This window comes from Triturus cristatus, chromosome 2_1 (genome assembly GCF_964204655.1).
Source record: "Triturus cristatus chromosome 2_1, aTriCri1.1, whole genome shotgun sequence".
In the NCBI taxonomy this organism is placed as follows: Eukaryota; Metazoa; Chordata; class Amphibia; order Caudata; family Salamandridae; genus Triturus; species Triturus cristatus.
The window spans coordinates 907,729,290-907,753,478 of NC_140581.1; the positions used below are offsets into that span (position 1 = coordinate 907,729,290).

The 24,189-nt window shown below is 45.5% G+C and overlaps 1 protein-coding gene across 1 annotated transcript in view; it reads left to right on the plus strand.

Moving 5' to 3' along the window:
• Positions 1-24,189, plus strand: part of RASEF (RAS and EF-hand domain containing) — a 298,021-nt gene that overhangs the window by 244,224 nt on the left and 29,608 nt on the right. The window contains exons 11-13 of the mRNA XM_085633180.1: positions 8,032-8,166; positions 12,689-12,833; positions 15,191-15,272. Coding sequence (XP_085489306.1) covers positions 8,032-8,166; positions 12,689-12,833; positions 15,191-15,272 — 362 coding nt within the window. The remainder of the gene's footprint in view (positions 1-8,031; positions 8,167-12,688; positions 12,834-15,190; positions 15,273-24,189) is intronic.

The following is a 24,189-nucleotide window of genomic DNA, read 5'->3' on the forward strand; positions in this document are numbered from 1 at the left end:
TGCTTAACATGGGCAGTGCGTTTTCTTTGGTCATTGCGTAATAGTCCAACTTCCACTGCCACCGCATTAAATGATGCATTGTTCATGCCTGCTGTCAGCCTTGGCAACAGTACATTTGTCCAGCTTAGTATCCGCTAGGGTTTTGGCTGGTTCTTTCAATCGCATCACCTGCTCAGTTTGTTCAGTGGGCCTGGCCTCTGGACAACCCACTAGCTGGGAGCCCCTCCTCCCCTCCATCCCTCCATCCCATTGCTGGAGGCGATAAGCCAACTAGTACTTAAGTGGCAGCAATATTGTTGGGTTAACAGACTCCTGGAGAGGGGGAAGTGTTGTACTGCAATGGGTGTCTGCTATCTGCAGACCTGCCTGTCTCGCGGCCTCCACTGCAAGGCCTCACACCGGGGCGGCACGAGCGTTGAAAGTTTAACAGTGCTCCTTGATGTGTACTCCTGGCATTACGTAGTGATGTCCTGCACGGTCAGGGTCTCACATGGGTGCCAAGTGATGCCCAGAGGAAGGTGAGGGGACATTCACAACTGGCCACAGCCGAGGGTCTCAGGTGGGGCCCCCAGCCAGTTTTAGTCATCTTGCAACAGCGGGACCCACCACACCATGCAAACCCATCCAAGGGGAGGCACGAGCAGTCTAAGTTCTACACAGACCTCTGCTGAGGCACTCAGTGGGGTGAGAGGGAAGGCAGAAGACAAGTGTTGGGTGACAATGTCAGTCGTTAGCGAGGAGTAATGAATGTGTGGCTTTTGGAGCGGACCTATGTGCTCACTGCCACACTCTAGTCAATTCACTTGACAGAAGGCACACTGGTGCCCCCTGCACCATTTCCCAGGTGGGCTAGCTCTCCTAACACAACATGAATGGGGACTGTTCCGGGTTGATTATTGCAGAAGATAATGAGGTGCTCCAAATGAAGGGTTGTTTAGGCGGTGTGTAGGGGGGAAAAGTCACCTTCAGCAGCCCAAGGGCACGTGGTCAAGCGCATGACTGCCCTTCAATGCAGGCCACTATATTAGGAGCCCAGGCATCACTGGGCTTGTGTATTACTCAGCGTGCGCCCGCTAACCTAGGCACAGTACACTCTGTGTGCACCAGCTGATGCTCTAGTTCTCAGAGTCACAGTCGGGGCATTTGGTGTGGATAAGCACTCTCCATTAATTAGTCCAATAGTGCCAATATAGAGGGTAGCTCCCCTTAGCCCCCTCGAGGAGCTGCATGTGCAGTATGAGGGCCGCGACACCCCGCTGTGTGGATCACTGTTACGGACTGTCTGGGCCCCTGGAGGGAAAATCTGCTCGCCGATGTACAGCACTTTAGCGGCCTAGTTCTAGGGCCTCACAGGCCTACAAGAGAGGGAGAGGGAGGATCCCCACGCTGAGTCAGTGGTCGAGAAAGCAGCCGTATTGCTACTCACTCATTGGTATTCATGCCCACCTGGTCGTGCTAGCTCTGCTCACACCGACGGATGACTCATGCCCTGGTCACGCAATCTCCATCAGGTTTGGGCGTAATGGCAGTCCCCCCCCAGCGGCCTCTTCCACCCCAAGGACAGCTGAAGCAATGTCACCCATTTGGCCCACCACGGGCCTCCTTCCTCAATGCCGTGGGAATATCAGGGTATTATTCAGGGGTTTCCCCCCATCACGTGGAAGGCAAAAGGTGTCAACAGAGGGGGGTATGGGGTGTCTCAATCCATGGAGGAACTGTGCATGCAGTGTGAAGTCTGCAGGGGCCTCATGGTGCTGGCCACTGCCGTTGCACATCGGGACCCCCTGGGGGAAGAGACTCACAGTTCTTATGGGGCACAGCAGCCTGACTCCAGGAACCCCAGGGTCTTCAGGGAGGGGGCGGATCATTGTGCTGACATCAATAGGTTGCTTCAGTGGCAAGCAACACACAGAGCAGTACTTGAGTCCTGCTCAGGACTCCCAGACTCAGCCTGTGCCTTAAGATGACATGCACCCAGGCTGCATGTTCGTGGCTAGATCTAAGGTGCAGTGCCGTCCTTGGAGACCGTGCAAATAATGCCATCCACACCACAGGTGGCACCTGTAAAGACTATTGGCATCCAGATTATTCTGGCTACTGCTGGATCGTTGGGCCACAGGCTGGAGTGGTCTCACGATACAACCGCCACCTTGACACAGCTAGCCATTCCCCTGGCCCGGGATTTGACTTCAGGCACAGATAACGGAAAAACGAAGAGAAATAGTATTTAATGTAAACTAAACCTATGACTGCAGTGATAACGTGAGTCACACATACACCACACATTTGTTTCAGGGAGAAAGTGATAGGTACGGTGCCTACCTAATTGAAATATAAGTACATTAGTAGAAAGTTAAGGGAGAACACAACTGACTGCCCGGAGATTCATTTCAATGTGCTGACCTAGTTAGTGAAGTTAATGAAAGTTTTACTGCTGAAGTAATGCACAAGGGAAGATGATTATTAATGCAGCGCAATGAGTTATTGTCTAGATGCACAGAAGGGGCAAGTCTCCATTGACGACACTACATGGCGTCTGGTGTCTTCCTAATATGATCGCTGGCATCAGGAGGCATCAGAATGCGACTGGGCAGTCCCATCTCGAGAAGGGTGGCTACGGCAGAATCAGCAGGGGTAAGTGGTTTACTCATGAGTAGTAGAATGAAAGGGCAGAACAGTGGCCACACAGGTGATTCCTAAGAAAGCCATGCTCAACAGTGAAGCAAAAAGGAAGTTTTAGGAGGCATTTTGCAACTGAGGGCTAATTCTCAGAATTGTAAGGCCAAGAGTCAACAAAAATAACCAACTAAAACAATAGGACTTTACATAGAGTATCATTGCAGGAGAGAACAGAGCAGTTTGCTTCAATCCAATGGTATCACTGAATATGTAGTTTGGAGCTTGTTGGTGCTTGATCATCAAAGTGAATGGAAGGACCCTGTAAGAGTGGTTGGAATATTTAATATAAGTGAGCACCATGGCAATCTATTAAGGCAGATCATACATTTTTATTATGTTGTTAAACTTAGATTTATAGACAAATTGTAATTGTTCACAACTCCCAGTTTAAGATCTTTTGAGTGGGGTTTGGAGGATGCTAGGGTGTCATAGAAGAATCATAGACCAAAGGATACACTGAGCTGAGGTTCTAGAAACATATTGACATTGAGAATAGTTCCCAGGTTATGGCCCTTTTAATTCGAGGTTTGGGGACACACAGAGGTGTGGTAGTTGAACAGAAGTCAGGAGCAGCAACAAGACTTCTATATTTTACTTCCATATTTGATACTTTGGGACAGAACCAATTGTTATACATTGGTTTTGAAGTGTGTGAGGTAGTCAACAACTCTCTAAGAACATCCAGGATCTCCAGATAACTTTGTGTGTGTCTGTATCATCAGAATACATATTAATAAATATAAATATAATAATATATATTATGATTTATATAATATTAATATAAATAAATATGGTTTCCCTGCAAAGATGACCAAAATGAGCACCAAGTAAATGTTGAAGAGTAGCTGCGTCAAAATTTATCTTTACGGCTGCCATTTTGTCTTGGTGAGACATGATTAAAAAGGGATGTGACCCATTCAGGGTCGGTTACTCCAACTTTAACATTTGATTACCATTGGATATTTTGATTGTTGATGTCATAATCCACCAAAACAGCAAAGCAAATCCATGGCCAAGCCTACCCTTTGTCACGCAAAGTGAATGATAATTCTCTTGCTCTCTTGAGGGTGGTCTAGGTTCTGCTCTGTGGACAGACCACAGACTTTAAGCCCCTGAAGAGGTTGTTCTGTGCTAGGTAAGTAGTGCATTTTACAGCCAGCACCACTTTAAGTATGAGTAATGTAGGGGAGGCCGGACACTAGCCTTTGGCCGGTTTCGTTCATGATAAATTACAGATTATCCTGAAATTAGATGTTCCATGTTACACCCAGCGGTTTCCGTCTGGCTGGAATGCATCGCAGCCAGTCTGAATCCCCTGTCCTAGATAGAATGAGTGTGATACACGTGTCCAATAACCTGTGCTCACTCTTGGGAAGCTTGGCACAGAGCAGTCAGACATATCCTTGGGGCAATGTGTAAAGTATTGGCACAACACCACCATCACAACACACTGCGTACGCTACAAAAAAACTCTACACTGTATCTTTGCATTACACACACACATCAAAATCAACACAATATATACATTGTAATCAAAAACGATCTACAGATTGAATATATACTTTACAGTTATATGCAACTGTCAAATTTTCCCATTAGCAGCAACCATTTATGGCCTATACAGAGGTAATCAACAAACATAACATTCACAATATCGCATACCCCAACATTTGCAATGGGCAACAAATCACAGGTCTTTGATTACACCTTGTGACCCAGCCCCTCCAGTCACTCAATGATCCCAGCTAACGATACATGTTGCCTCTGCTGGCAACACATTGATTAGAATGTCAGAACTACCTAAAGTGGAAAGAAACAGTTACTTAGTTTTGTCCATCCAGATTAGGTCTCCAGGCGCCTGACGGCACTTGCACGAGTGAGGGATCACTAACCTCCCCTGTAGACAAAAGGTTGTGACCCAAGTAGCTGGTTGGCTTCCAAGTCTGGAGAAATGATTCCTCTCACACGGAAGTGCAAGCTGATGTAACACCCGACAGCCAGCTATAGGTGCCTACAAGGCACAACGAAACCTCTCAGGCACTGTCACGATGTTCACCACAACAAAGTACCTTGTGGCGTGGGTCAAGGGAGAGGGAGCCAGTGACCTTGGACAGAAGCTGAGATGTCAGGCACTGCCGTCCTACCGATCTGGAGGTCAAAGACAGTACAGCTCAGGTCCCCCAACACACCTCGGACACCACACGCTCCAGAGTGCAAGCTAGCACAGGTCCCCTGGTTGCAAGCATGGGTCCCTCAGACTTTGCAAGCTTTCCCCACACTTCTCAAACTCCTCACGTCCCAGCACCTCAGGTGGGCTGATGATCTGCCTGTTTCCACTGCACCTCTTTGCGGTCCTTACGATCTTGTGGAAACAGGGAGAGCCTTTGTGTCCCTGGGATCACTTGGAGAGTACTTAGGGACCCGGGCCATGACAGTTGGCACTTAGCTGTAGGCCAGTAACATCCAAACTCACCAAGTGATAGTCTCCTTCCTGGAGCACGACAATCTCCAGGTCACCACAAGTCTGCAGATAATCTAGTTGCAGTCCCTCCTGCCCTAATGATTCCTCGTGTAAATGTCCCAGCGTCGAACCAGCGTAATATGGTTCCAAATCCAAAAGCGTCTCTAACTTCTGAGGCCAGTGCTCCAGCAGTTATACCCACAATGGCCTTTGAAGATGCAATCCATTCAAAAGGCCACCTTTAAAATGCACAGGCCCTCTCTAAATTCTGTTCTGTCCACCATCCTACCCAGGGAGATTAGATCACTATTTTTAGTGGGGCCAAGACCCTTCGTCTTGGAATGCAGGTGCCAACTCCACCCCCACGTAACCGTCCCAGGGAAGTCCCTTAGAGTTAGAGTTCTACAGTTTCACCTTGAGCCCTTAATTTATGGCCTTCTATCAGGAATCCACAGACGTCGCTGAACCCCCAGCACCCAGATGTTGGAGACAGGCCAACAGGCACACAGAGCCACAAGATTTGAAAAATACCTATTTTTCCACACACGTAATGTCAAATCCACTCACACTACCAGAGAGGATTCACCATTATGAGCTCATTGATAACAAACACTATACTGTTACTCTTCTGCACATAAGGAATCCTGCTCAATAGCTTTCCCTACATTCCCCCATGCTAATACAATGCAAGAAGAAGGCCCCGGCGAACCGAACACACCATCCTGTGCCATTCACTACCCTTGCATGTAATGCACACTCGCACATGCACTACCTCTTTCCGCCACCGCACCCTGTCCTCAGGGAGCACTCTGATATAGCAAGAGACATGCAGAACTTTGGCGCATAGCTTTTTAAATGCCAACCAAACTGAGTAACAGTAACCTGCGCGCACATTGGCCCCATGAGGGCAAACCTGTGACACGATTGATGAGCTACCTCCATGGATGGCACAACCAGTGCTGCAGGCCCACAGAGGAGCATTTGAGTTACATTCCCTAGGTATATGTTGTACCCTAGACAAGGGACTTACAGCTAACTTGAATCAGCCAATCTTGTATACACCAATTGCTAGAATGTATATGACAAGCTCAGTACTTTGGCACTGAATGGCAGTGTCAAACGCGCTCAAAGTCCTAAGACTAGCACCTACATCAGCGGAAATCTGGGAATGAGAAAAGCAAAAAGTCAAAGGAAAGCACCCTAGAAAGGGCCATTTCCAACAGTCCACATTTTCTGCAGTAGACGAGGAGGTTTAAAATACCTTCCAAAACATAATCAAAATAATATTTAAGTTTTCTGTTCCAACTGCTCTGAGGGTGATTACATTTATATATGTTACCATAATTTATGGTTCAATTAAAAAAAATACTGGAGTGTCTGTACGCTATTAGGATGCACAATCCACTAATTGATTGGGCTCTTCCCTGGACGATGTAGAATTATTTCAGATGTGCTCCCTTTAGATTTCTAGTGGCAATTAGGAAAACAACTTTTTACATGTTTGCAATCTATTCTGATCGAGAATTGTGCTTGTCGATTGTAAATATTTGAAAAGTTCCCAGTTTCATGAGCAAGCTTGAATCATACCTACTAAACATAAGGGACCTCATTAAAAGTGCTCCAGAATCCACAGGGGTTACTGTGCGCATGGTAAACACCAATACCACTGGGTGCTGTATTTACAAGCTAAGCAAATACTGCACTGTTCTGGGTGTTCCTGCTCAGAAGGAGGCAAAACATGAATAGAGGGGGCTTACTCATCAAATTTGCAGTTTCACTTTTTTTCAAACAGTTTTTCTCTCACATATTGTGTCTGTATTCTCACAGTGTGATGTGATAGAGAACAATTTCAGGTATTATAACGTTTACTAATTATGCACTTTTTCCCTGAACAAATAATGCCCAGCGGAGGCTCGTCCACAATAGTGGAGGAGCGTCGCCCCCCGGCTCAGAGCCAGGAGCTGAAAAATAAAACAATATTTTATTATTGTTTTATTTTTCAGCTATTGGCTGAGCCAGTGTGTGTAGGGAGGGACGGGGGAGGGGGCCGGGCCGTGGGATGGAGGGAGGAGGAATGGAGTGGTATGTGCACTTCTAAGTGCACATGTCTGTTTGGCCGGCCATCTTAGGCCACCCAAACAGACAAGCACAGTTAAGTTTCTCCAACCCAGCTGTATTGCACAACCGGGTTGGAGAAATAGCACAGACTCCATGTGCCTGAGCGAGTGTTAAACCAGCCCACTTAGGCCAATCCCTGCGCTGCTCTCATGCTTAGTAACAGTATGAGAGCAGCACGTGAATTGCACAGGGAGTCTGTGGTGTTCTCCCAGTATCCTGGTGGGACCAGGAAGCAGGGGTACACCGAGGCGGTCGGCAGATTCAGGTAAGTCTCATAAATTTTTAATAATAACCCCCCCACAGTCCACCCGCGCCTCCTCCACCCGCCCACCACTTTTTATTTGTGTCGGCTGCCACTGATTATGCCACGTAAAGACTGGCAGAAAGAGTGCTTGTAAAATACCCCACATTATGAATTTTGCTGTTCAAAACACGGGACAGCATGCTTTAGTACCTTGCTTACCACCATTTTGTGATGACAAACTCCGAATAGGGAAGCAATACTGCACTTGGTAAATATTTAATCTTGTAAGAGTATATATATTGAATGCAATATTACAGCTCTAAATTCAGTGCATCCTAACCAGGAGCAAAGCATTAAACCAAATACATAACTCTATGTAGAGGAGTGTTAGATAGCTGCCTGGGTTATTGCCAAGTAGTACTTGAGGTCTTGAGAAGATACAAATGGTGATAGTCTGAGCATCAAAGTCTAATATTATCATTGTGAAGTTATTGAGATGTAACAAACTATGGTGTATTATTTTCATCAGGTTCCAGAAATAAGAGACGAAGAGTCAGACGGGCTTGATGGCAGTACCTTACTAGATTGGAAATTTTCACAGCCCGTCAGTCGAAGCAGCTCTGGAGCCTCAACACGGAAGTGCATTTCAGCTCTTGCACCGCAGGTAAGCATCACTGGTGTTTCTCCAGAATGGCATGAACTTGATTCCATGAAGTGATGCTCCATGACAAAATTATGAAAACCACACACTTCTATTCATCACTTTTCTGACTAAAGTTATTTAAAGGATTTGGCAAGCTACATTGACTGGAATATAGAGATTAAACAGAGAAAATAAAAGTTCAGCAGGTGAAGAACTTTCTAGTCTATTTTTCACTTATCCCTTAGTGGAAATGACATAATTGTTCAATATAATAATATTCTAATAATCTATACAACTATAGTGGGTCATCACTGTAGAGCCTCACTAGTTAGCAAGAGTAATTAGAGTTAAAACAACATGCACTATTTTTCATTTTGGTCAAGCATGTGATACAATCAGTTGTGGAACATGTTAAACAGGAAAGAGTGTATGAGGAAACAAATTTGAAGGAGGCAGCAAATTGAAAAACCAAAGACTATATAACTAGAAAAGTTAATCACAATTGAACTTTCATTAGAACACAATAGTTCATAACAAATATTAAAAGCCATATTTGCTAGCAATAAAATCTACATACATCTGATATCGCTGACAGAGAGCTGCATACATGAAAACAAGTAAATGGGCATGAATTTAGCCATCTGCTCTTTCTTAATGGATAGAACACAAGCTGTCAGCCGGAGCACCTCACTGCTCGGAACCCCACAAACTCATCAGTGGAGTGCCTAAAGGGTTCATCAGTCAGCCCCATCCTCTTCAACACATACATGATCACATGATCCCTCTGGCCAGTGTCATCCGAGCACACATCATCAACATTCTCTCCTATGCCGATGACACACAACTAATAGTCTCGCTCTCAGGCAAGTGCCCCAATACAAGAAACAAGTTCACCGCCTGCATGACCTGGATGAAAGCCAACTGTCTCAAGCTCAACACCAAAAACACAGAAGTAGTGAAATTTTGCAAGAACACCTCACCATGGTACTCCAATGGTGGAGAGTTGAACTTGGACCCAACACCCAAAACACAAGCCAGGAACCTCAGAATAGTCATCATCAGCAAACTGGACATGACAGCACATGTCACTCCATCACTGCATCATGCTTCCACATCCTGAAGATGCGGAGGAAGATCCTCAAACGTCTTTTAAGCATTACAAGAAAAACTGTCACTCACGCCCTAGTCACCAGCAAGGTGCACTGTGGGAACAAGCTCTACACTGGGATCACCAAGCAATTCACTAGAAGACTACAAATCATCCAGAACTCAGCAGCCAGATTCATCCCCAGCCTCCCACACAGAACTCAAATCACATCGCACCTCCAGGAACTCCACTGGCTACCGATACAGAAATGCTCTCAATTCAAACATCTCACACACACATTCATGGTGCTACATGATTAATGCTCAACCTGCCTGAACAGTTGTATCTCCTTCCACCAACCATCCAGATACCTCTGCTCCATGGGACTCTTGATCGCATTATCTCCCATGCGTATACAGACCCATATCAGGAGGACAATCGTTCTCTTACATTGCTCCTAAAGTGTGGAACAGCCTTCCACTCCACATCAAAGTCTCATTTTCTCTTCTTGAATTCCGCAAGAAGCTGAAGATATGGCTTTTTAATTAACTAACCTACCATACGCAGGGTAAGAAACCCACATCTGCTCAGCGCCAGAATACCAGTGCGATTTACAAATGCACATAACAATGCTAATAAGTGCTATTCGAACAATGACCACATGGTATCAGGAGTACAATTATTCAATATACCCACAGAAGGAGCAAGGATTATCAGATTTGAAGAAGGCATTTCAATGTATTTGAGACCAATCCTGTATATACAAATTGGTGACATATAAAAGTTAGGGATGGAGAACAATGAATGAGTATTGTTTTATTGTATTACGTTCTCAAATGTTGTAGCCTTCAATGAGAGGATGTAGCCTAATGGCTAGGGTGGTTGATCTCAAATCTGGGGAACTGGGTTCGAGTCTCACCAATGACGCTCAACATCCTGTGATTCTAGGCAACTCACTTAATCTCCCAGTGCCTAACAAAAATGAATGTGTCCTTATGTAACGCGACAGGTGCTCATGTAAAGCGCTCCGCTACCTTCGGGCCAAGTTTGCACTATTTAAAAAATGAAGGATTTGGGTAGTGTATTTTTATGGACTACCTCTAACTCTCTTCCAATTTTCCTATTAGGTCAATTTATGAATATAGTTGCTTATCTGTCAGGGATTGCTCCATGTAGAAAAAGTTCTGCATTATCCCCTAACTAGGTTTCTGTGATGAAACGGAGGTCTGATTTATGGTCTGTGCATAGGTCGTGTATGTGATCTCTGTTTTTGCTTAGTGATCTAGCAATGTTTAGCATGCATGAAAGTTCCTTGTTGTTTTTACCAGGAAGGGATTCTAGATAGAGGTTTACTACTGCCCTTAATAGGAGTACATGTAACCATCCACCAGGTAAGAATAGGCTTTGAAAATGTTTATGCATACCAGCAAATGTGTACGTTTGGGGGTGTAACAGCCTCCATAGGGCAATTCTGCCCGGTAACACAGAATTACTCACAACTTTATTTTTAGATGTGTAATGACACATTTTATAAAGCCCAATCCTATATTTCCACTTGTTAAACATTTGAGCATGTAATTTCAACATAGGTGCAAAAATGGCTTTCGGAATGGGGCCTTTCATTGAATTTTGGTCGATTGACGCATTTGTCTTGTTCTTTCCTTATGAGCAGTGATTATGTTATTGATTTTGTTTTATTGGTTAGAGATAGAATGTTATCAGATAGTTTGTTTTATTGTCAGTTAGATGCATTTTTATTACTTTTTCTTCATGGAATTGGTCACTGCTTCAACACTTTTTAAGCTTATATTCCAATGATACATACAATGTTGAATTAACAAGTCTTTCAAATGAACTGTATGTGGTTTATGTACAGATATTTAAAAAAACATATGCAGATTTATGTACACCAAGTAGCTTAAGCAGGAGGCAGGGTGTATATACAAAGAAGGTAGGTAAAAGAAGATTTCATTTTTTTAAGCAAGACCAACTTAGTGGCATGGTTGGTTCCAAATGATTATTCCATATGAATTTGCCACATGGGCCAGTATTATAAATATTGAGCACTTCTCTGATCTGCGCATTGTGCACCATTAACAGGGTGGGCCTGGGGCAGAATTAAACCGATATCCAAGTAAGAAGAAACCCTGGGGCTTAGTGACACCCCCAAGCAAATGCCTTTTTGGGTCTAGAGGTCCTGAGTGGGGCCTGCTATGTCTGTGTCGTTTTTTCTTGTCATCCCGATTTCACTAAGATGTTTTAACATGTACATTTTTTGGATCAGGAACTTAAATATATTTAGGTCCAGATTTACAAAGATTTTGCATTGGGGTTGCATCAGTTTTTCAGGAAGTCCTGACACAAAATCTTTTTTGGTATTTACAGAGCCATGCAAAATGTCAATTTGCGTGGCTTTGTAAGAAAAAGTAACGCAATGCAGCTCATTGTGCTGGCTTGTGTTACTTTGCATCAAGTAAGCATTCTGTGGGTGGTGCGTGGGCGCTCCTGTGCATCCACCTGTGGATTTTGACGCAAACCTATATTTACAAATAGTCTTAGACATGGGTTTGTGCCAAAATGGTGCACCTGCCTGAGGGTGGCGTATCAAGGAGAAACGTGTGCTGCATTCTGAAAAAGGAAAAAGCCCCTAATGATAGTTTTTGTGCAGAAAGGTACTCTTTCCTGTACAAAATCTATACTGACCATAACGCAGACACCCTTGCACTATGGCGCATGGGGGCCTGTAGTGCCCGTAGGCAGCCCAAATTGCACCTGAGCATGAAGAAAGTAGAACTGTGCCATTTCTTTGAAGGTATGGTACAGTTCTACTCTCTTCAAGTGACAGCACCTTTTCTTGCTAAGCTGCATTGCTCCACTCCTTTGCAAATATGCGCCACAGTGACCGGTTTACCAAAAACGTAGGAAATCTTCACCCATAGAAATACTCCTAAAATGAATGCAAATTTACTACTATTTAGAATTTGCAAACTTTGGCCATAGAAAGCTTGGAAAGCTATGCCAGTCTCAGCTTTCCCATCATATTATGAGGAGTTTACAACCTCATAAGTAATGACTGGGACAAGGACGCAGGATGTAAAGGCAACTTACTGCCCTGCTGCCTCGATATAAACCACCTTATAGTCTCTATGCTCCAACTTCAACAGATCCTTGCTAGAGGTTTTCCCATGTATATTGTACTCCAGGTAGTTTGCTGTCACACTCAGGCATTGTTTTATGAATCATAGAGCGATTTCACGCCTTGAACCCATAGAGTTTTAACATGCCGCCTAATGTATTTCTCCTCTCTATCCTTTGTTGCAACACACAGCACCTATCATCTTTGCTTTCATAAGTATACAGATGTGATGTTCTTTCCCCTTCCTTTGCTTTTTTATACTGATCTGCTTGTACATCCGGGATATTTCTGTAAAGGTTTGTCTACCATTTAATTTTAAGGATAATGCTACAGACCGAGATCACAAATCTAAACCGGCGAAGGCTTATAAGATTGTCCTGGCGGGTGATGCTGCAGTTGGAAAATCGAGTTTTCTCATGCGACTTTGCAAAAATGAATTTCGGGGGAACACCAGCGCCACCCTGGGTAAGTTCTCCAAATGATTTAGGTTTTAGTTCTGCATCTATCCTCTTCTCAAAATGGAGTCAAATTAACTGTCCAACATTTCATAAGGGAGATGACAGAAAATTATTCAGATTAATAAAATTCAATTTCATTAAATTGAAAAAGTCACTAGAAATGGCTTCATGTCATGGAAGATGCCAAAACATTGTAAGAGTCTCAGACATTTCGCAGTGGGCCAACAAATAGTGCAAATTCATTAGCACAATTTCTGTGATTGTCTAATAAAGGATCGAGAAACTGTATTAGGCAAATCTGGCGGAAATGATTTCACACTCTTTTGCCACGATCATTATTTTATTTTTTAATGTAAAGTGTTTTCCATGGTTGAAGTAAAGCAACCAGATCTGTGTTGCATCACCTAGCAAAAATTGTGTCCAACCCTCTTCTTTTTTATGAAGGCTACTCACGGGTTATGATGTATTTGTTAAACTCTCACTTACAATGAAAGGTATTGCTGGAAGGGGTAAAAACCAGGGGCTTCGTCTCCCTTTATTGACTTTAGTTTTTTAGACACTGTCATAACCTATGGTGGGCCAAAACCCTAATCCCACATAGGGCAAGATTGAAATAATGGATTCAAGCAGACAGCTTCAAACAAAATCAGAAGATATGGAAATTCTTTTTGCTAGAGTCTCCAATCAAAATGTATTGAAAATCAATAAGTTCTTTGTAGATCAGTGTTGCAAACAAACTAGCCAACACGTGTTTCGCTCCCTGGTTGGCACGCAGGCCTGGGGCTTTTTCAAGTCCAAACATTTTTTTTGTATACTGTCTGGTATTTGTAAATAATATCATATTTGAAAATAATGCTATTTATCTGGTAGTTGTTGTGAAAGAAGGTAAAAAGTCCCTGCGGTCGAAGAGAACAGCGTAAACTTCGATCTTTACAATGAATGCCCTGTTTGTCTTGCATATTTTTCACAAATACGGTTTTGCCTTTTTAACCTTGTTTCCAAAATCTTATGCTGATTTAAATTGAGAAAAATCTCTTTGCTCCGTTCTAAATTTTAAAAATAGTGCAAATCAGTTTTCTTTGCTTCCTTGAGCCAGTGCACAGTTTCTCTGATATGGCCGCGGGCATTAAAGCCATAATGAGAAATGAGATCAGACGCCCTTTCACCAGATGGCTTTAGACAAAAGTGCTTATTAGGACCAGTGGCTTTCATGTTGTGCTTGGAAATATCAGCAAAGCAAGTGAGCAACACCGAAGTAAGCAATAATGCCAGACAAAGTCAACTAAATTCATAGCTACTTGGCAGGGCTCAGGCCTGCCCATTTCTTGATTAAGCCAATTTAAGTGTTGTTGAAGTACAAGTTGACCTAGCCCTTGCTAGAGGGCAAACCACTTGGATCGATAGGTAGACCTACAAGTTTCTCATTGAAAAAAAAGAATGGACTAAAAAACGTAGATTACAAGCACATAGACTCAAAAATATCTCATAAAAAATACATCCTAGCAAAAATGTTGACTTTTTCTCTACCGGCTTTGTTAATATTTAAAATTTTGAATGCAAGTGAATGTTTAAATCTTTGTAGTGGGATATTTATGTAGGTCAGATATTTTTCCAGTAGATGTTTCTGAGTCTATGTTTTAGCTGTCTATGTATGTGGTGGCCGTGGCTTCTGCTATGATTGTATATCAGTGTATTATTAGAAAAACATCTCCTGACAGAAGTATTGTGTGCAAAAAACTGCTTCCAAAAAGATGCAGATTTCTTACTTTTACCTCCAATGGGGTGATATTTTTGTAAACAACATTTGGGGCACTATATTTCTCCGGGCCAATATTTTACTTATGATACTCTGCCATCCTGTTGGAAGACTGTCTGCCCTAGTTAGAGCTACTTGCTTGCCTGGCAGGCATCTCTGTGCTGTGAAGAGAGTCACTGCCACAGTGGCACCATTCTCAGCACTGCAGGTCTTTGAGCGGGAGCCATGTTTGTAGTGCTCGCGCTGCAAACTCTTTTGTTTACAGAAAAGCAGATGCCAAAGCGGGAGTCTGTTCTCTTCACAAAAATGCTACAGCGCCCAGGGAGTTTTCTCACATGGCTGACACGGGTAGGAAAGATTAATGGCGGTCACCTCCCTCTACAGGGAGACACAATCCCAACCTTACACTTATAGCTGTTGATTTGTATAAACAAAACAATAAACAGAAATATCAGAAAATATAATTGTGTAAATATGTCGAGCAGAAGAAGACCTCACCCTATCGAGTTTAGTTGGTGTTTTTGATTCCAAAGTAATCTTGCATGATATTACATTGTTTTCTTGCATAGTATGTTGCCATGCTAAGATTCCAATTTTTTCATTCAAAGGAGTTGATTTTCACATGAAAACGCTGGTGGTTGATGGCGAACCGACAGTCCTACAGCTATGGGATACTGCAGGACAAGAGAGGTAGTGACATTGAATGTGCACAGTTTTTAATGCATGTATGAATCACTCGATAGTTAAACCTATGTTAATAGTACATCGATACTTCCCGAAGACATCCTATTCTTCACATTGGTCACAACACACTCCTACCTCAGTTTACATCTGTACCGAATAGGAAATCATCAAACAATCCTGCCATTACAAACACTTGTATTTGACTTTTTATAAAAAAGAGGGACCATTCAGGGAATAGGTAGAAACAATCACTATTGACAGGGCACCAGACAATAGTAACATACTATACCTAGCACGCATTAAGATTGTTGTTCCCCTGGCCAACCTAAGATCATATTAATTGCATTCTTTCATTTGAGCCATCTCCCCACCACAGAGAGGCCAGAATGCAGGGTCCAAAGCACCATAACAGAAAGAACATGTTCTGCCTGGATGCAGTCCTAGACCTCTGCCTCCTATGAACAATGGCAACTTTGAGAGGTTGAGGTGCCTTTTTCACTTTATGGGAAAGAAGTAATGTGGTCCAGATTAGGCCTGGGCAAAAATTTCGTTCCGTTCGCGGAAATTGCGATAATTTGACATTTTTGCGTTCCGCGGAGAGCGCGAAAATGTCAAAAATTCCGGTTTCCGCAGCTTGGCGATAATTTGTTTCTTGCTCGCGCTGTAAAATGATACATTCTCGCGCGCGCGCGATCGCCTTACCTGAATCCCTGCGTTCGCCGACAAGTTTTCTTGATCCGGTCGCGTTCTCCATGAGATGTTGTATTGTTTTTAGCCATTTGCGCTGTCTCGCGACAGTTCGCGCCCGCAGTGACGTCATGCGTCGCGCGATCACGTCTTTCTTCTCGCGATCATGCACCGCGAGAACAACTCAAAACAAGATGGCCGCGCCCGCAAGCAACCACATGGGTAAGTTGGCGACCCGCAACCATGCAGAAAATCTCGCGAACATGCCGGAAAAAAACTTCCGCATCTTCGCGATATTTCTGCTTGTTTGCGATAATTTTAAACATTCTCGCGATAATGTACGAAGGTTAATTCCGCAAATTCCGCCCACCCCTAGTCCAGATGGATCTTGACAGCACAAATCGTTACTGTGCATTTTCCAACAGTTTTGAAAAAGTGTTCATTTCCATGCTTGTTCATCAGAACATTAAATATTACATATTAATTTCCACATAGTAATAAGCATAGGAAAATCTAATGTCTCTCTTTATCGCAATCACTTGAAGAACAGCAATCAGCACTTCCCCGATGCAGGCTGCAGTACTTTAGCAGAGGTTCCTCTCGTCAGACGCAAGTCCTATCTAAAGCAGGCTGCAGTACCTTAAGTCAATACTAGAGGCCCCTCGAGTTACAGACATAGGATTGTTGCAGTACGATGCAGTACTTTAAGCCTGTAATGGGAGATCTCATCAGCTTCCACCACAACCCCCTCAATGTTAGCTGCCAGAGAATTATGAACAGACTAGAGTACCATGAATGTCTTCTTTTGTTGAAAGTTGAAATGAATAATGGCAACAATTCTCAAATGTGCAATTATTTTGAGCAGGGTAGATAAGAGAGATGGCATGAATTCAATATATACATTTGCATATTCACTTGATTTTCATGTTCGCAAGGCTTTGAATGCATCACCTGTTAGTTTTGAAAAATGCTAGCCTAATAGCTACAGATAGTACAGTCATCTGTATGTGCAAATGTTATGTAATCTACACAGGGAACTGGTCCCTAACTATTACCTGGAATGAGCAAGGCAGTATAACAAAAGTGAAGTAGGCAAATACATATGGCAAGGGGTATCATAATAGTGGGGTTGGATGGGAGGAGCAGGTAGAATGATGGGGCAATGAGTGAGGATGACAGGAAGCAAGGATGAAAGGACGAGGGAAAGCATGTGAGTGGTGTAGGAGACACAGGGAGTGAGAACTACCTGAATTGTGTCTTAGGGCCTGATTACGACTTTGGCGGTCCTGGAGCGGGCTGCCATGCCAGCGCCCTGCTCCAGGTCTGCCAAAGTCAACCGCCACCCGCCTGCCAGATAACTAGTTAATTCGTGGTCTGTCAGGCGGCGTGGCAGTCCCGTAGTGGTGCAGTACAGAGGCTCATATGTGAGCCTTAGAACAGCACCGCCGCAGGACCGTCAATGGATGTTCCTGCACGACAGGGACTGTTCAGTCCATCCCGTGCAGGAACAGGTCTGCATGCACACAGGGGGGCACAGGATGTGCCCCCTTTGCATGCACCCCCGTGCATGGGACAAGAGGGGACCCTGTAGGGCTCCCTTCCTTTCCTCACTGCCAGCAGTTTCATGGAGTGAGAATCGCCATGAGAACACTAGCGGTGAGGAAACTTGTAATATGCTTGGCAGTGTTGCAGTGGCACCACCAAGCAAATTACAGCCTCAAGACCGCCGTGCCACTGCCAGGGATCATGGATCTCCGGAATGTTGCAGCGGTCCTAGGGAGGTCCGACTGCTGTACTTGTAATACAGCGGTCTCCTGCTGGTGCGGTGGTCCCCGACCACCACCAACCCTTTACCTCGAGTTTGGTGGTCCTATGGACTGCCAAACTCGTAAGTAGGCCCTTATTACAAGGTTCTAATGAGAGAAAGTTGGAACCATATAATCTTCCACAAAATGCCATGGTTTGAAGAACAGTCCTTCTAACCAGTTGCAAACCTTGAACACTACATAAGAGCCAGTGGTTAACAGTGGTTGACCCATTGCCCATTCTCTCTGTGCTACTTGCAATATTTACTTTATAAAGTATTGTTAATGATCACGTAACAGCAGTACTGAGAGACCTTTACTTGCTACCTTTGGAGAAAAGGATGAAATTCAAACTAACCTGTATGACTTTTAAAATTCCAAAACTAAAACCATCCACCTGTCTTGACTCCTGTCTGTGGAGGGATGAGAAACCTTAGGAGTAAAGAGACTTTACATCTTGAAATAAAAAAAAATATATCTAACTTTGCGGCTTCTAAATCTTTTTACAGTACTCCCCTTTCCAACTAAAGAGCTCTCTTCCAGCAGATATAAGATGTCACAGAACAAAGTCATTTTCTGAAAAAATATCAGAACACTACTCCTCCATCTGCACTCAAAAGGCTAAATACTTTCCTCTGCTTCCTTTATTGTATGAATGATCAGATCTCCTAATCCTGAACTCTGTTTCTGCTTACACCTTTTTTTGCTCTTTCTAGCTAACTCTTTCCACTCCTCCATGTTGCTGATACACTTTCACTCTTCTGCAAGTAACACTTATATTATGTTTAACATCCATGGTTTAATGTATTCCAGAGCACTTGTTTCAGAATAAATTGTTCGTAAAAAGCACTTTGATGCCTCAGGCTAATTCAGCTGCATCTAAATCATTCCCCAGTGCTCGCTTGCCCAGTTGAATTGAATAATATTCTAGAAGACACCAGATCAGTTGGATGGTCCTCCCCCCAAACCTTTTGCCTTAAGCATCTACATTTTGCTGAATTCCTTGTTGAGCTTAGGACTCTGTGGGGCATTTTCTCAAGAACGTGTGATAACCATCGCAAAAGTTACTTAACGCAACTCTCAATATCGCAGTCTATCGCGGGAAATTCACGCCGTGTTAACCAAGTATTCACAACCCGGTGGTACAATGCGATAGTCCCCAGATAACACGTCAAATGACTGTGATAAAATCAACGCCACACCACAAAAATGCGAAACACGAACGCAAAAAAAGTTGCAATGAGGCCAAGCGCGATACAAAAAGCAGCAAAAACCACTGACTAGCCTGCAATTCACACGCATCAGGCGGGAAAATGCACCATAAAAGCAGACCAAACAAACGATGAGATGACAACGTACGAGCACAACCCCACAGCTGTGACGCAGAACAAATGACCATTGCCCAAATCAGATAGGCAATTCCCCACAAGCAGCCACAATGTACATTGAAATGCATTCAGTATGTAACCTGCGCCAATGCGGAAACAAACATGGAACACACTGTGAAACCGCATCTCCTCTTCACATTTCAGAGGGACAAACAACACCCCCTGCACACCAACGTGCCATGTCCATGACCAAACAATAATGAAAGCATAGACCAATGTAGGGGCAGTGACTCCCCCCACGTACATGTCGACCATGTCACGGGACTTGAGTCACATGGTACATCCCTGCATTATGGCGGCACATATCAGAGCATCATCATATCGAGGCTTCTTTTAACCCCAAGACCAGCGGCGACAGCCTTTACTGCAGTTGCAGATACTTTTAATCCGTCATCATCTTTGATTAATTTATTCTCCTTTTATACCATATGTTTCTACTTCTGTTAAATTTAGACATTCATCATTCCATGCGAGGAAATGCAATTTCCAACTTTTCTCATATCCCAGTGGGCCATCCGAACCTCTTCAAAGAATACGTAATAAAGCAACGTTCGTTGAAAGCAGTTTATTGTAACAGTGTGGTTAAACAAGGTGATAAACATTCAGAAGAATCGGAGTGCAACCCTCTCAAGTTTGATGGCACATATCAGAGCCCAAAAAAAGCCCTGTTGTCACTTGTAGGCCTCAAATGACAGCCAAAATGGAATGAATTGGGACACATGTGAAACGCTAAAGAGTGGGATACCATAACAACTGTGACACAGAGAACTGGCAGTTCGAATACGTGACACCCTAAACAGCCTCACTGCACAGAGGTGAGACACCCACCATCCATTAACAAATTCCAAAATTGTCAGCACAACCAGTCGCACCCACACTTGTCTGAGTGAAGTGCCTGTACAGATGAGTGACATGCATGCACGGAATGTGTTTTCAAATGCATTTATTAGCACATGCTGTGCCTGTGGTCAGTCAACATACGTGCCGTTACTGCTAAGGACCCACACAATGTGACGTCAACCGGAAAAGAAATTGTCAATGATGTAGTCCCTACGGGCTATTCCTGCTGCGGCTGCAATGGGGTGTGGTCCATCTGCCTCATCTTCATCATCATCTTCCTGTGCATCTAGCACTCGTATCAAATTTGGCTCTGCTGCGTACACATATGTTGTGCAACACACAACATGCAACGATCATCTTGCACACGAGGCCTGGGCTGTACAGGAGCTTTCCGCCTGTGACGTCTAGGCACCTGAAACGTGACTTCAACACGCCAAATGTGCACTCCATGATGCCCCTGGTGGGTTTGTGGGCCAAATTGTACTGCCTCTGGGCCTGTGTGTTTGGGGCTCCGAGGGGAGTCATCATCCAAGCGCAGAGTGCATATCCTTGGTCACCTGTGACAGTGCAGAGAGACATGAGTCAAGACTACGTACTGCATGATGTGCTAGCAGTCTCACTGGTTCATTGGTGTGTGAAATGTGTGACTTAGCGATTCCTGTATGACATGTACTGCATGTTGCAAATGAGCGACATCACTGTGTATTACGTAGCCTAACTGCTGCACCTCCCCCCTGAGCACATTCACTATTGTGCGCAGCGTGATTGCATCACATGCACCCCTACGGCACACCATTGTAATGCCTGTCTGCGCATGTCCACAAGCCTGAATATGACACAGTGATGATGCTGCGCAGAATGTGGCTGGCCACGTGTGTGTCGGCCCATTGCAAGGACAGGGCTGACAAAAATGTAGAGCACCTGCCTGGATGAACCCGACGTGCAGTTGAGGGTACATCTTTGGCTCATGCTGCGATAATAGTGACACACACAACAGTTGGCATGTGTGATCCCTGACCCCGAGCGGGCATGCCCTCCCCCATGTACCCCTTCGGCCGAGCACGCACACCGGGGGCATGCCACATGGCAACATTGTCGATTGCGTGACGGGGAGGTGCAGACACTACAACAGAGACACATGCATCAGCCACATCCTCGGCAAGGCCTACACTGAACCACACCCAGATCCACGTGTGGAGGAGCTACACCCCTACGCAGAACTGTCGTGCGCCTGTCCACCCCGCTTACGCTCACATGGAGATACGACACGGTTACATGTCCCAGGTCTACACCACTGACTGTGGTGACATGGTTGCGCATGCTGTACACAGCACAATCTAATGTGGAATGTCCCTGGTCCCTCATGCATACATGATGTCCACACGGACACACTGAGTGAGTTTGTGGGACTGGCCACGGGCACATGCACCCGGCCCCTTTTATTGCTAGAGTCACATCTCCAGTGACGCCTGTGCTGGATGGGTTTTGGGTAGTGTAAGCCACCACTCAGGGGTTGGTTAGTTCTGGCAAAGACCAGAACAGTGAGCAGACAATCAGCAGTACAAGGTACGAACATCATAGGTCCCTGACTTGACCAGCACAACGTTTGTGGCCCCGGATGCACAGCGGCCATCACAGGCACACCACAATGGGACAGTGACTTGCGGTGCACTGAGGTAGTGCCACTCGAGCTGAACGTGTACTCATCGATGTCCAAGGGGAATTTCACGGAGGGTTGCAGAGGACAGTGGAAGGTGTCCTTCCAGGGCATGATGCAGAGGGCAGAAGTAAGCAGAAGCAAGCAGAAACAAGCAGATGGTGGAGTTGAATGCGACAGACCCCACTTTTCCACCTTGTCAGTATCAGCTACATGTAGATGAAGACAGCCTCCAGCCCATGGGCTCAGACGCCACCGATGTCCAAACAGAGATTGCCCATGAATTTCAGGGCACATACTTAGTGGCACCAGAGCTGGAAGGGGACGCAGTCTGAGATGAGGCCTGTACAATGACATGGACTCTGCTATGTAGAGAGCAAGACTCAGTTCAGATTGTGTGACCTACTCCACCGCAGTGTGTGCCGGAGGCAGCGGTCAGTAGGGACCCACAGCCACGTCTGGTAGGCATGTGCTGCACAGAGTCAGTGGCACCAGTGCAGTTGTTGGTAGTGTCCCATCACCTCCGTATAGGTGAGCCTTTTCTCCTGCAGACTGAAGCGCGTCTTCCTCTTACTCCTCTCCTTGCGTACTGTGACATAAACAGTGCCATAAAGAAATCAAGACTCAGTTCCAAAAGTGTGACCTAGTTGGCCGCAGTGTCGGCCAGAGGCAGCCGGTCACCGCGGGCCAACCGCTGTCCACCCATCTCCTCCTGGATCTCTCGCACACGACGTTGGAATGGCATTTGTATTAGATTTGTGGCTGACATAGGTAGTGGCACCAGAGCTGAGCGGGTGTGCAGCCGGCGAGGAGGCCGTGTCCTGCCTGTGACTGACTGCATTAGATTGGTGTGAGGCCTGCAGGACCGCAGTGCAGGCCAAAGGCCGGAGTCAGCAATGGCCCACAGACATGTTTGGTGGGAGTCCTATGCACAGTTCTTTGTGGCACCACATCGAAGGGAGTATAGTGACATGAACTCAGCCTTAAATCATGTACTCTGCCATGGTGTAATCAAGACTCAGTTCCGAATGTGTGTCCTACTTGTCCCCAGTGTATGCCGGTGGAGTACGTCAACTGGAAAGGAGTTCCACGCACCTGTGTTGCGGAGGCCGTGATGGTCCGAGGAGTCTGCCAAGGTCGGGGGCCTCGGGCTTGGAGCTTGCACCGGCACGTGATGGGCACTCTTTGACACACGCCGGTGTCGACAGGTGGGCAGTGATGCCTGGATATTCAGGGGTAGCCATGATGGCTTCGGGGACCTTCGGCTCGGGGTGCAACAGGCGCACAGGATCCCAGGCAACACCGCTCACAGCGTAGGCCTCGTGGCGGGATGAGAGGCACCTCCCTGGCAGGGACGTTGGGCATTCCGGAAGAGGACCATCCCCAGGGCTATGTGCTATTTATTCACAACCATATGCTGATCCGGCATACGCCGGGCCAGCCGACTCCTCTCACGCTTACAGGGGGGGATGTAACAAGCTATATTTCCTTGATCTTCCCCACTGGCTGGGGTGACATGATTGCATCCACTGTCCAATACACCAAACACCAGTGGTGTATGTCGACATGGATATGTGTGTGGTCTACATACTGCAGTCTGCCCAACACATCCGCGCCACAATTGGCATTGTGTGCAGTCTCAGTCATCAGTCACATCACCTCCTTCGCACATGCCTGGTTCCCTCCTCTTCCCACTTTCTGCTAATGTGTGCCTGAGGTGCCATGCTGTTGATGGCTCATGTACATGGCTAGGCCAGGTTCCCACGGTAAGTTGTGCTGTCGTGTCTGGTGGGTGGGCATGTTGTTTGGCATGTTGAATGTGGGTTTGTAACATGTGCATTCCCAGAGTTGTGAGTTGTATGATTGTGGAGTTGATGTGTGTGGTGTGCTCATTTGGTACTTACCAACGAGCAGTGCATTTCCGTAGGTGCCATCCTGGAAGCGCCGGTTGACGATGGACTGTCGGAAGATGTATGAATCATGCACATTGCCTGGGTAGTTGACGACGACATCGGTGAAGAGTCCCCGGCGGTCCACTATTGCCTGCACATTGATGGAATGCGTGTGCTTTCTGTTGCGGTAATTGTGTGCAGTGTCGGCAGGGGGCACAAGTAGGACATGTGTGCAGTCTATTGCCGCCAACATGTGCGGGAATCCAGCTATGGCGTAGAAGCCTTGCTTGGTCTCCAGCTGTTCCTGCACAGTGTGGGGGAAGTATAGGTACTGGGGTACCAAGCTGATGATGGCATCCAAGACAGGTGTGAGGAACTTGGATAGGGCTGGCTGTGAGACTCCTCCTACTCTGGCGGTTGTTGGTTGGAAGGTACCAGAGGCCTACAGGTGAAGCACAGCCAGCAGCTTTGTCTGCGGAGGAATGTTGGTTGTCCGCTGTATTGGTACAGTCAGCCTGTGGGCAGTGATGGTCAGGATGCAGAGGATGGTTGTCCTTTTGAGCCTGTAGTGGGCAATGACATTCTCTGGTGTTAAGTCTGTGAGGCTGGTGTTTCCTGAAGGTCCACGGTCTGTGTCTGCGCTGCCTCTCTGGT